This window comes from Rhinolophus sinicus, linkage group LG17 (assembly GCF_036562045.2).
Source record: "Rhinolophus sinicus isolate RSC01 linkage group LG17, ASM3656204v1, whole genome shotgun sequence".
Classification (NCBI taxonomy): Eukaryota; Metazoa; Chordata; class Mammalia; order Chiroptera; family Rhinolophidae; genus Rhinolophus; species Rhinolophus sinicus.
The window spans coordinates 23,739,739-23,752,734 of NC_133766.1; the positions used below are offsets into that span (position 1 = coordinate 23,739,739).

Below are 12,996 nucleotides of genomic sequence, written 5' to 3' on the forward strand. Positions count from 1 at the left end.
ACTGAGCAGTGTTCAATTGTGTGGACATAACACATTTTTTTATTCATTCACCTGTTGGTGATCATTTGTGTTACTTAGTTTTTTTTAATTGAAGTTTATTGGGTGACAATTGTTAGTAAAGTTACATAGATTACAGGTGTACAATTGTGTAATATATCATCTATATATCACATTGTGTTCGCCACCCAGAGTGAGTTCTCTTTCAATCACCATATATTGGTATTTATAGTTTTTAGATATTACACGTAAGGCTGCTATGAATAGTCATGTACAAATCTTTGTGTGGACATGTGCTTTCATTTTCTTGGGTTAGGAGCAGGACATAGCTGAGTCATGTGGCTATTTACCTTTTCAAGAAGCTACCTGTGTTCCAAAATGGTTGTGCCATTTCACATTCCCCACCAGCAGCATCGGGGAGCTATCCTCTCTAAACTCAAGAACTGGTTTCTGTCTTCTCCTCTTGGCTGATGCCAATTACCTGCTTCTTTCCTTGGTGTACGTGTGAAAGAGATCAGGATGGGAATTAGAGACCAGAGGTGGAGACATGTTTAGATGGGTGGAAGGGTGGATGGCTGTAATAGATAAATAAAGTTCTCTTGGTATCTGTTTTTCCTCCATCTTTCTGTTTCTTTCCATCTGTTGTGGGCGCTCAAGAAACAGGCGGTAGGGGCGGCCGGTTAGTTCAGTTGGTTAGAGCACGGTGCTGTTAACAACAAGGGATCCCTGTATGAGCCACTGTGAGCTGTGCCCTCCACTAGATTGAAACAACTGCTTGATACTTGACTTGGAGCTGATCGGTCCTGGAAAAACACGCTTAAAAATAAAAAAGAAACAGGCAGTGGCCCAGATCATGTCACCAAAGTCAGATTATTAATACTTCTCTTTTTGTGACTGAATGATTGATATTTTTGCCTGTCACCTGCAGGTGCCCAGACACCATGCCACAGCCCTGCAGACCTGACATTGGCAGAAAGTAGAAGACTTCCTTGTGTCCTCCACCGCCATCCTCACCATGTCTTCGACTCAGGGCAGTGGGGAACACTGGAAGTCCCTGGAGTCCGTGGGCATCAGCCGCAAGGAGCTGGCCATGGCCGAAGCCTTGCAGATGGAGTATGACGCTCTCTCCCGGCTTCGACACGACAAGGAGGAAAGCAGAAGCAAGCAGAACACAGACCCCTCGCTCATCAGCTGGGACGAGCCCGTCCTGGATTCATACAGCAAGCCGGCAGGAAGGCAGAAGGACCTCAAGCTCCTCCGCGGTCTTTCTGGCTCTGATCCTACCCTCAATTACAACTCGCTCTCCCCACAGGAAGGGCTGCTCGACCACTCTACCTCCCAGTGTTCCCAGCCTGGCCCAGATCCCTGGCCCAAAGGCTCCCTGGCTAGAGACTATCTCTATATTTTTGATGGTTCAGATGGGGGCCTCTCTTTGTCCCCAGGACCAGGGGACATAGATGACTCTTCTAAGAAACTGTCCCCACCTCCTCTGCCTCCCCGAGTCTCTATCTGGGACACCCCTCCTCTGCCTCCCAGAAAGGGATCCTCTTCATCCTCTAAGCTCTCCCAGCCCAATGACATTAACACTTTTTCATTGGTCGAACAGCCTCCAGGCAAATTGCTAGGGTGTCAGATCCTAGAAGAAGAGGAGCTGGGAGGTGGGGGCACGGGACGCGTACTGGGGTCTGTGGACTATGATGGTATCAATGATGCAATTACACGGCTCAACTTGAAGTCAACCTATGATGCAGAGATATTGCAGGATGCCACCAGGGGCTGGAAGGAGGGCCGGGGGCCCCTGGGTCTTGGGAAGGATGCTCCTGGAAAGCCTGTGGCCAGGAGCAAGACCATGCCTCCCCAGGTGCCACCCCGCACCTACACCTCCCGCTATGCCAACCGAAAAAATGGGACACCTGGCAAGAACCACCGGATTTCTGCTGCTTCGGTGAGGACCTTATTGTGTTTCTTCTGTCCTCCTTTCGTCATGTCACTCAGAAACAGAATAGTCCCTCTTTCTTCTTTGTTGTTCCAAATCTGCTATGTACTCATCCCTTTAGTCCTCTGTTCCCCTCTGCTTCTGCTATCGGGCCCCTGGGTCCTGGTGGGGGAGAGGAAAAGGGACACCTGAGAGACATGACTCCTTTCCAGGGCTGAGTTTTGTGCACCGTAAAAATTTTGTGTGTCTTCTGGGGGCAGGTATTTTAGAATCCCAGTTCCTAGTGTGTGTGTTCACTTCATGATGTGAGGACTGAACTGGGGTTATGGGACTCATTGCTGACTGCGGCTGAATGGCCTTGTAGACTGGAGCGTTGCTGCTTCCGCTTTCTGACTTTGCTCTGCCCAAAGTGCTGCATGGCGCTGAGGCTCAATCATGTTAACCGTTGTTGTGTGCTTACCGAATACCAGACCCAGGTCCAGACCCTTCAGCGACACTGCGTGATGGTCCAAGGCACAAACAAAGCCCTGGTCTCTCTCGTTCCCAGGCTGGCTTTTTCTCATTCTCTCGGTCTCTCTCTCTCTGTGTCTCTCTCTGTCTCTTTCCTTCTGTCCTGCTTTCTCCCTCTGTCTCTCTCTCCTCTCTCTCTGTCTATGTCTCTCTGTGTCTCCGTGTCTGTCTCCCTTTCTCTCTTTCATTGTGGTAAAATTAATACATAACATTGAATTTGCCATCTTAACCAATTTTAAGAATACAGAGTAGTGACATTAAGTACATTCACATTGTTCTGTGACTATCACCACCATTCATCTCTTCTTCACATTGAAAATATTTAGAAAAATATGCAGCGTGACAATAATAATTTTACCTTTATCAGTACATAGTATAAAATAACAAAGTATTTATAAAGAAGCACAGGGTGGTTTCCAGGGCAGCTTTGATCTTTTTTCTGGTGTAAAAAGTGCCAGCAGCATCTCCATGGATGGGACCTGAAGATTGCTTTATGTTTTCCCCTTGGGCCCTGGAAGCCCTGGCCCTAGGAGTCAGGAGACACGCCTGAGGTTGAATATAGGAAGGAACATTCACTTCATTCCATCCCTGCTTCCTCCTTGTCCATTGTCTAAGGGGCACTGGGGCTTTCCCACCTTGTATCCCAGCAATTGGGATCCTTCACAGCTCTGGAAAAGCCACACGGTCCTTCCTTCCTGTGCTTCTGCTGATAGAGCCCCCGAAGCAGCGTCAGTGCCTGGGATAAGTCACAGCTGTAGCGCTCAGGGCTTTTTAAAGGCCCTGCTCTGAGAGGTGGGGCTGTTCCCGCTATTTATAGGGACAGGGAGAGTCTTATTCCAAGCTCCGAGTTCCTCGCACAGAGCTGGGCCTGCTCCCTGGGTCCTGCCACCCTGGTAGGTGGTCACCTCCGTCACTCCCTCTCTCTCCTCCTCCCCCTACTCTTTCACCTTTCCTCCATCCCCTGTTTGTCATCAGAGTTCTGACAGGGAGATCGGTCCAGAGTCTCCTTGAAGAAGCTAGGGCAAAGCACAAAGCTCTTGCCCATTCTTAGGGGGGAAATGCGGCCTTGGTCTTCCCCGCCTCAACTCGGAGCAGGGGCCCATCTCACTGGGCAGGGGCACCCCTCGGGCTCTCGGCCTGTACCACCACCCCGCCTTCGTCGGGCTGCCAGCCGGAGGGACCCACCTTACCCCAGGCCTGCGGAGCCAGCCCTGGAAATGGTTGGCTCCAAATATCAGCTTGGTACCGCTGCTGCCAGCCTCTGCCCGGCAGACTCCCCCAGCCAGTACCGGGCGATGCTACCAGGGCCTGCCAACAGGGCACACGTAAGTGGCTTTTGTTTTCTTATGGATCCAGGGAGTGGTACTGATAGGGCATGAAAATGGCCTTCAGTAGCTACTCTGTTCCCTCCCTGCCCCCACTCTGTCTCTCTGTCTTGGTTCTGTTGCTCTGTCGCTCTCACTCTCACTTTTGTGGGTTAATTGCTGACAGTGGTACTATTGTTTTGACTGGGACACAGGCACGAACTTGGCAGAGCCAGGGCCTCACATGCCAACTGCCCCATTGCTGCCCTCCGCTCTTTACACTCCCTCCCTGCTCACCCAGGGAGCAAGGCTAATGGGAGAGGGTCACTCAGAGGAAACACTGGATATTCAAATGAGGAGCTCAGTGGTGCCCTCTGCCTGAGGGGCGGGAGGACATGAGAATGGCCAGAGGGAGAAGGAGAAGTGAGGCATTGCTGTGTGTGCAGACCTGAGCTTTGGGCTCCCGGAAGCAGCTGTTGACACCGACTGCCTGCCAGCACTCTGTCCCAGCTGCAGCTTCGTTCCCTTGGGGTGGCCTCCCCTGGAGGCTCTGGCTAGGCCGCCAGGCAGAAACCTGTCATGCACCAGCTCTCCTACTTCCTACTTCTGGGGCCGGGGCAGCCAACCAAGCCGGAGAGCGTTAGCACTCACTCCTCATGGCTGGGTGAAAGCAATGCTGCGATGATACGGAGGCAGTTTGAGGTCTTGTCTGAGAGACTTCCCACCACTGCATATGTGTTCTTATACAGGAAGTGGGACTCAGGCAGGCTCCCTGACATTATAGCTGTTCAGAACCAGAAGACTTGGGAGCCAGGAAGAGCGAAACCTTCTTCCCAGGTTCCCCTTTGCCCAGAAAGCTGCTCTGACACTTTCCTCAAATAGCATTGACCAAGAAGGGATGTGTGTCTGTCATTGCCTCCATCTAAGAGTTCTCGGTCTCTCTGTATTGGGTCCCCAGGGCTTGCTATGGATGTTAAGGCCCAGGGCCCAGCTTGCCTGGGGACTGTCTGGCAACCCACTTGCCCTGGCTTCCGTGGTGTGGCAGGAAAAACAGCTGCCTGCTCAGCTCCCTGCCAGCCTCTGGGAGCCCAGCCGCCCAGCAGTGCCGTGTGCCGCCTGACCTGCTGGATTGAGCGTGTTAGACATTGTCCCCTTGGGAAGCAGGTTTGCCCACACTCTTGTCCATCCACCCAGGCTTCCAGACTTAGCCAAAGCTTCAAGTGTTCTCTTTCAACTTGACTCTTGGTCTCCTAGGATTTCCCATATTTTCTTGTTCCCCTTTCACTGAATGTTGAATGCCTAGGAAGTCTTCCCACCTAGAGTTTAATAGTTTAGATCTGCAAGGGGTGGGAAGAAGATGACACGAGGGAAAAGGCACTGAGTCAACTGCTCTTCTCTTAAAGGTGGGCTCCCGGCCCCACACTGTCGCCAACGGCCATGAGTTGTTCGAGGTCTCAGAGGAGAGAGACGAGGAAGTTGCTGCATTTTGCCACATGCTGGATACGTAAGAGTTAAAGAGCGGGGGGTTGTGGAGGGTTGTGGGCCTGGGGAAAAGGGTCACCTTCCTTTTTCTAGGAAGGAAGAAGAGCCACATTGAGTAAATCTCCATTCAGAGCTATGGGATGCTTCCTAGAACAGGTGTTTACAGGCTCTTTGAAATCTTAGAAATTTCACATTTCGTACAAAATTCATAAAACCTCGATCTAACAGTCAAACTACTCCATCACTTCAGGCTCAGTTGCCCTTTGGAGCAAGTGCACCCCAGATGGAGATGAGAGCGTTATCTGGAGCTAAAAGAAAAAGGAAGTGGATTCAGAAAAATTTTCCATTGCACTTAGCATGGAACTATCCCTACTGTTCAGTTTGGCTTGGGAAACATTTTGCAACTGTAGCAAATGTGTCAAGAATACGGTTTCCCAGAGCCGCTTCCGTATGGCTTTCATCTTGGCCGACAGACCTGGAGGGGCGGGCTGCGTAGGGACAGAGGGCCCTCGGGCCTCGGGGCGGGAGGGTCCCAGCAGGCCTCTTCTCGACTGCTCTCTTCTGAAGACAGAGCGAGCCCCTCTCTTCCTGCACAGCCTTCGATCTGGCTCTGATATCCAAGACTACTTCCTCACTGGATATGTCTGGAGTGCTGTCACCCCAAGCCCAGAGCACCTTGGGGATGAGGTCAACCTGAAGGTGACGGTGTTGTGTGACAGTCTGCGGGAGCCACTCACTTTTACCTGCAACTGTAAGTTAGTGGGGGGGAGGGGAGTCAGCCTCCTTGGAGGTGGGGTAGGATCCTTTGGCCTCGATTCCCACCCTACCATGTGGCCCAGATGAGGGGCAGTGAGGAAGCTCCTTTGGGAGGCTGGCTCCGGGGCCAGCTTCTTAGGTCCAGGGTCACTTCCTCCAGCTCCAAACTGCTTTATCTGGTTGGTAACAGCCCTGGAGCACACTGAGCCAGGAATGGGGGCATCAGGATGGATGCTGAGCCCCGCCTGCCCCAGTGCCCCCGTCATCGCTCCTCTCTTCCGCCCCTTGCAGGTTCCTCCACTGTGGACTTGCTCATCTACCAGACGCTGTGCTACACCCACGACGAGCTGAGGGATGTGGATGTGGGTGATTTTGTGCTGAAGCCCTGTGGGCTGGAGGAGTTCCTGCAGAAGTGAGTGAACTGGTGGGGACAAGCAGGGTAGGAGTTGGCACCTGCCTTCTGGGTAGTAGGATTGTCAGGGGCTTCCGAGGGGAGGTGCCGGGCCAAGCCTGGGCCTGGCAGCCCCCCCGCAACCTGACAGGCAGGACTCCTGCTGTCGAGCGCACTCTCAGCCACGTCGCACTTGCCCCAGGGCTCTGTCTTCCAGCAGTGTTGGCCGCCTTCCTTCCTGAGCCAAATCTGTGGAAAGAGCTTGGAGCTGGGATTAGGCAAAGACTAGGCCGTATCTGTTTGCAGACTTCTGCATGTGGAGAGGTGTGTGTGTGTGTGGGGGGCCCGTGTGGGTTCTCTTCCTGCCCTAGATTACGTGTGGCACCCTAATGGCAAGGAGCAGAAGGAGGACTGGGCAGAAGTGCCCAGTGGAACCCAGGGGAGGAATCCCAGTTGCTCTGTCTTCCCCCTTCCCCTGCCAACAAGCTTTTTCCCACCGGCACGTGCAGCTGGTTATCCTCCTCACCAAACGCTCGCCGCCGGGCCTCTCATCCGGTGCCCCCTGCAGCAAGCAGCCTCCCTGGGCAGTCTGATGGGGGCCATTGGCAGCAATCCCGTCTGGAGTGCTGGCTGCAGTGCGCGGGTCACACCCCTCAGGTGGCACCACGGGCAGGCAGGCTGTGGGGTCAGCCAGAGGGCAGCAGATAAGGAAAGAAAGAGATCTGCTCTCCTTCCCAAGCTTCTGGTTGCCTGTGGTCCCTGAAAGCAGGTCTAGGGAGTAGGGAAAGGAGAGGCCCGTATCGGAGTTCTTAGGAGAGCCTGTAAGTGCCACCACGTGCTCCTTCTTACATCCAGGTGTAGATAGGTGCAAGGATGGTTGATCTATGGTAGAGCAGCTCTCGGCTGCTTTTGTTGCCCTGAGGGATGTTGTGGGCCCTTTCTGGACTCTGTGTCCTCAACTGGAAAAGGAAAGGTGTAGGGCTTGTAGCACAACTCCAGGGAGAGCTGTTCAGATGTTTCCGAGTGTCCTTGCTTTCCAAACCTGGAGGAATGAGAGGGGTCCTAGACTCAGGGTCTCCTGGGGCAGACCTTTCCACGCATCCTGCCACTGTCGTAAGGGAGCAGGAAGCACAGTGGAGCACGTAGAGCTGGTTTGGCTTCTGGCCACGTACTAGTTGTGAAACCTGGACCCTCGTTTCTTCCATAAAATGTGAGGATTAAATGTGAGAATGACCCAATGAGCCATCAGTAAATGTTCGCAGGGAAGGACCAGTCCGAAAAGGAATTCCTGGGGATTGGATCAGACGGATACTGTCATTTCCTTTGTAGGTCCCCTAGACTTTGAACCCCCGAGTTCAGAGGTGGTCGATAAGCTGTCAGGCTCTGATTTCCTGCCAAGACCCAGGTGGAGCGCAGAGTGAGATGCAACAGCATGGATGGGCCTGGGGTCGTGTCGCCCCCACTCTTACTTGAATGCACACATAGGAAGCCCGTCCACAGAGAATGCTGAGCAAGTGCCCAGGGAACCTGTGTCCATGATTCCCATCCAGGAGCCTCCCTCCCCTGCCCAGACTCTTCTCTTCCCTCCCACCAACAGAAAAGTCCAGATCCTTGAGCACGAGACAGCTGCCTTGGGTGGGGTGGAAAAAACCCTCTGGGGGTTCCAGAAAGCTCCTAGTTCCTGAGGAAGCCCTGTGGTCTCCCACCCTTGCTTAGCAGGAGGGGCTGGTGCCAGAGAGAGTGGCAGGTCCAGGATGCAGGCTGCTCTCAGATAAGAACCCTGAGACAGTCCTGGGGGGAGGGTTGGGTTTCCTGCCTCCTGCCCCACCCCCACAACACTCTTCCTGCCTTTCAGGGCACTCCCACTAGACCTGTCCCACAGCCCAGCCTCTCCAGCCCCAGGTTTTGGCTGCAGCACAGACTTAGCAGGTTGAGACCTCCATCAGAGGTTTGGCCCCTCAGGATGTTGAGAGCCCCCTTAAGGCCTAGTTGGACCCCAACTGCCCTTGGGCCCCGGGAACGTAGGGCACACTCCTCCCTTCGCTCCTTCCCTGTCCCCTCCATTGCTGGCCTAGACTCCCAGCTCTGCTGAGGAAGGAAGTCCCTTTCCGGCTTCTGTGCCCCAGCTGCTGGGACTTAGCACAGGCCTGCAGGTGGGGCTCACTCTGCCCTTCTTCTGGATTTCTTTTCTGAGTGAGGTGTGATTTGGGAGGGAAGAAGAGGCTGGATCATGGAGGGACTCCCTAGGCCTCTTCTGACACTGGTGTGTGGGGGCCTTACATGCTGTCGCTTGAGCAGTAGGAATGGCATGCAAGCAGGTGTCTGTCAGGAAGTCCAAGAGATTTATACAGTTGTTCACAATCAGGCAGGACCCACAAGAGGGAGGGGAGAAGCAGACTTTTGATGGGCTTCAGGATAACAGATCTGGAATCTTTTTGGGTTTGCTTGGTTGACCTCAGCACCCCAGTTGATAATGGTAGGGGGTGGGAGACTTAGGACCTCAGTGGGGGTATAGTGTCATTTCCTGAGCTCCACGCCCAAGCCTGAGCACAGGCTGACCTCCAACATGTCCCATATACCGAAGACAAGAGAATGGGGTTTAAACACTGCTCCCTGAGAAGCCCTCTATTTCCCGCCCCACCAGAGGTTCCCACCCTGGTGTGAACCAGCCATAACAAAACAGGTAATAAATACCTGGGAAAGTCAATGTTTGTATAGACCAAGGGTTCTGTGTATTAGGTGGCTTTTCTTTAGACTCACCTCAGTTCCTTCCCTGAGCTCTACTATGACATTTTCCAGGAGCCAAGGTGGGGGAGCAACACAGGTACTACCCCTCCCCCTGTCCCTTCACCTCCCCTTCCTCCTGTTTCTTTCTCCCCAAGGCTCAGGTCGACATTTTCCTTCCTACTGAGTCCCCAGGATGCTAATGGTCTTGTTTCCCTGTCCCACCAGCAAGCACGCCTTGGGCAGCCATGAGTACATTCAGTACTGCTGCAAGTTTGACATTGACATTCGACTACAGCTAATGGAGCAGAAAGCCGTACACAGCAACCTGGCCAGGACGGTTCGTGCAGGGGAGGTGGGGTGGCAGAGGGTGGTATGGAAGACGTTCATTGGGAGTGGGATAGGAGCACCGGGCTGAGATGAAGGCAGCACCCCTCCCTGAGTAGGGCACTTCTTACACAGGTAAATGATGACCAGAGCCCCTCCACTTTGAACTACCTCGTCCATCTGCAGGAGCGGCCCGTCAAGCAGACTATCAGCAGGTGAGAGTGAGCGCCCTCTGGGGTGTGGGCCAAGCAGGAGCTCGGAGGGGTCCCAGGAGATACCCTGGCTGGTCTCTGCCAGGGCTTCTTGCAGGTGCTAGGGCCCGAGTCTTACGGGGAAGACCCCCACTCCAGGTGTGTTAAGCCTCTTCCCTCTAGTACTTTATCATCATTCTGCAGGTGAGAGGTGGCTAAGTAGAAAGGACTCACCCTCCATGGGACATATCGAAACAGTGGAAACTCCTTTAAACCAGAGTTGGAGTCCTGAGCTATGGAGAGAGAGGGAGAAAGTGGGTCTCCCAGCACCCGGGGTCTGTCCTGACCTCTCCTATGATTTTCCCTGCCCCCAACTCCCCAGGCAGGCCCTGAGTCTTCTGTTCGACACTTACCACAATGAGGTGGATGCCTTCCTGCTGGCTGATGTGAGTATCGGTCCTGGGCTGGCCCAGCTGCCCAAGCACCCCCACTTCTCCCCCAGTCCTCCTGGGAGCAGGCAGCCCTAGAAGGGATCTGGAATAGACCCTGAAGATGTGTCAGGAGAGCACGTCTTTCATTTTCCTTCCTCAGGGGCAAACCTAGGCTGTTGGCTGTTGGGCAGCGGGCGAGTGTGTGGAGAGGGGTTCTGCGCCTCTGTAGAAGTAGGTCAGGAGCCGTGCCCCAATCCCTGTCTCTAGAGTAGGGCACCTCCAAAGCTGAGGGACATACAGTTGTCGCCCAGCTGCTGTACTTGAACATGCACTGGGTATGTCCTGTGAGCAGTGAATGCCCAGGAACTTCTGATCTGAGAGGCCCTGAGGTTCTGGTGACACAGTGGAAAACCGTCAGGAGGTGGAGGGTCCCAGAGGCAGGGAAGGACCAGGATTCTCCTCAATTAGATTCACAGGGAGTTTTAAGCCACAAAACCATGGGAATAAACATTTGCCCCAAATGTTGTGAAGCTAAAGAAAATCAGGTGGGATCTTCGAAACAATCACTGATCTCTGATCTGGTCAGTAGTGCTCACAGGCTCTTCCCTTTGGGGTATTTCAGCATTATATCTAGTTCAGCCTTCTCCCCACTGAGAGAATCCCTTCTCTAGCAGCCTCTGTCTGGACTTTTCCTGTGATGAGCGGGAGGAGGGGTTGGGGGGGTAGGGAGGGGGGGCAGTTCTGTGAACACTCTCTGCACTAGTCTTGCCCTATGTTAGTGGCTACTGGGTTTAGAGCAGCATAAGAATTGTCTTAGCTTTCAGGGAGCTTATGTTCCCGCTAGAAAAATGGAATAGTAATGTGAAGCTATTAGGAGACAGAACAGGATGGTAATGAGTTCATCAAGAGCTCTTGGAGAGGGATAGACAGGGGACTTGGCCAGAGGAGGCTTTGGGAGGGAGGTTGGATTTCAGCTGGTCCATGATTTGCATTTATATAGGTAATCAGGGCAGGACAGATGAGGGAATTCCAAAAGAGAAAACTGTCAGGGCCAAAGTGCAGAGGGCAGCGAAGGGATATGGCGTGTCTGTGGTACTGAGGTGAGCTCTATCTGGAAATTCTGGGTAGTAATATGAGAAATAAGGCTGCGTGGGCAAATGGGGCCTGAATGTGGTCTCTGGCCTCCTTGCTAGTCCCTCTGGATTCACTTTTTAAAAACTGCGTGTCTCTGGGGAAGACTGTGTGTGTGTGTGTATAGTATAAGCAGACTGTAGTGGAAATAAGCGGAAGCTCAGGGAGGATGGCTGAGAACTGGGGAACGTGTGTGTGCCTCATTTAATTCAGAAGGAGCGATTACTAGCTGATGATGGGTGTTTGAAAATAAAGCATGGATTCTACTAGTTATTCCTGAGGGTCATGAGCCCACACTCCCCCCAGCCTATTCCTTCACCACTGGGTGCTAGAGGCTGAGAGTGCAGGCCTGCCGGCCTCACTGTGCCCCCTCCCACAGGGCGACTTCCCACTGAAGGCTGACAGGGTGGTCCAGTCCGTGAAGGCCATCTGCAATGCCCTGGCTGCCGTGGAGACCCCTGAGATCACCAATGCTCTCAACCAGCTGCCCCCCTGCCCCTCCCGTGTGCAGCCTAAAATTCAGAAGGTAACGGGGCCCAGAGCACTAGCATGGGGAAGGAGAGGAACATTCACAGGCAACTGGGTAATTAGCTGTCCAACTACTGAAAGACTCCCCTCTCCACCTCCATCTTTCATGTTTGAACAGTTTAGCCACCAAGAGTTCTTGGGAAATGGATGTCAAGTATGACCCTCTTCTGGCTGATGAGGGAGGGCCAGGGTCTGCCCCTGGGACTGATTGCTGGGAGCCCAGACTAGCAAAAATTATGGGCCCAGGCTCATAATCACAGGCATTGCCGGCAGTTTGTGTACCCATCAGTGTGCAAAACCAAAATCTCCCTGAGCCAGGGGCTTCGTGAGTCCACAGTGGGGGTCCTGTGCTGTGCAGACAGGGACAGCATGACAGGTCCTTGGTCTGTAGTGGAGTGGCCTGAGGGTTGGAGTGTCTCATCTGGGTGGACATGGTGATTTTACCCTTGGTCTGGCTCACTGTCCTTCACACGGATCTGGTGCACACCATTACTCCATCCTCCCTGGGGAATCTCCGCTCCTCAGACTTCAGGCCAGTCTGGTCCAGATGAGTGCAGCTGTGAAAAGCTCTTTTTCTAGCTGTGACGGAAAAGGCTCTGGGCCTGAAGCTCCTCTCCCTTTCCTTTTTCTTCAATAGGACCCCGCCGTCTTGGCTGTGAGGGAAAACCGAGGTAAGGGAACTGCTCTCCATCTTTATCCAGTAGGGGCAGCTGAAAACTGTGAGCTCGGCCCAGACTCCTTTTTCTCTCTGGCCCCGTTGATTGATGGCTCTAGGTCTGCTATGTGTGTGTTTTCCTATATGAGGCATGGACACAGCTGGAAAGCACATTTTCCACAAAATGTTTTCTCATTATTTTTACTAGTTATTCCTGTGGTGTCCCTGGGAGATGGTGACTAGGTGGTGGAAGTGTGAGGGTGGGGTGGTGAGGCAAAGTTTGCCCTGGGTTCCAGATGGGAAAACTCTCTTGGGGGGGTGTGATTCTTTTCCAGGCTGCTCATAACCCCTGCATTTCTAAGGTAGGGTGGGCCTGGGGAGAAGGTGAGAAAGAATTTTTCACTAGGATTTCCTCTTAAGTCTTTCAAGCAGAACTTTGTCCTACAAAGCTCATATCTCTGGGATTTTTCATCAGTGATTCCTAGTCTTTTGAGTTTCATGGACCAATAAAATGTCCCCAAAAGTATTATTTTGGGGACCAACATAGAAATTATCAACTTTTATTTTGCCAAGCAGACTTTTTAAAAGTAACTGACAATTATGATCCCTACCATTTCCTAAAAGAAAGGACAT

General features: G+C 52.9%; 1 protein-coding gene across 2 annotated transcripts in view; it reads left to right on the forward strand.

The window, feature by feature from the left end:
* Positions 1-12,996, forward strand: part of PIK3C2B (phosphatidylinositol-4-phosphate 3-kinase catalytic subunit type 2 beta) — a 64,025-nt gene that overhangs the window by 19,869 nt on the left and 31,160 nt on the right. The window contains exons 2-10 of one of the 2 annotated variants that reach the window (XM_019711443.2): positions 926-1,942; positions 5,151-5,251; positions 5,826-5,980; positions 6,277-6,397; positions 9,329-9,440; positions 9,563-9,642; positions 10,001-10,064; positions 11,560-11,706; positions 12,346-12,379. In XM_019711443.2, the coding sequence (XP_019567002.2) occupies positions 1,013-1,942; positions 5,151-5,251; positions 5,826-5,980; positions 6,277-6,397; positions 9,329-9,440; positions 9,563-9,642; positions 10,001-10,064; positions 11,560-11,706; positions 12,346-12,379 (1,744 nt within the window). In that variant the 5' untranslated portion in view covers positions 926-1,012. Of the gene's footprint in view, positions 1-925; positions 1,943-3,394; positions 3,769-5,150; positions 5,252-5,825; positions 5,981-6,276; positions 6,398-9,328; positions 9,441-9,562; positions 9,643-10,000; positions 10,065-11,559; positions 11,707-12,345; positions 12,380-12,996 lie in introns of those variants that run through there. The other variant, XM_019711444.2, reaches the window with a different exon arrangement.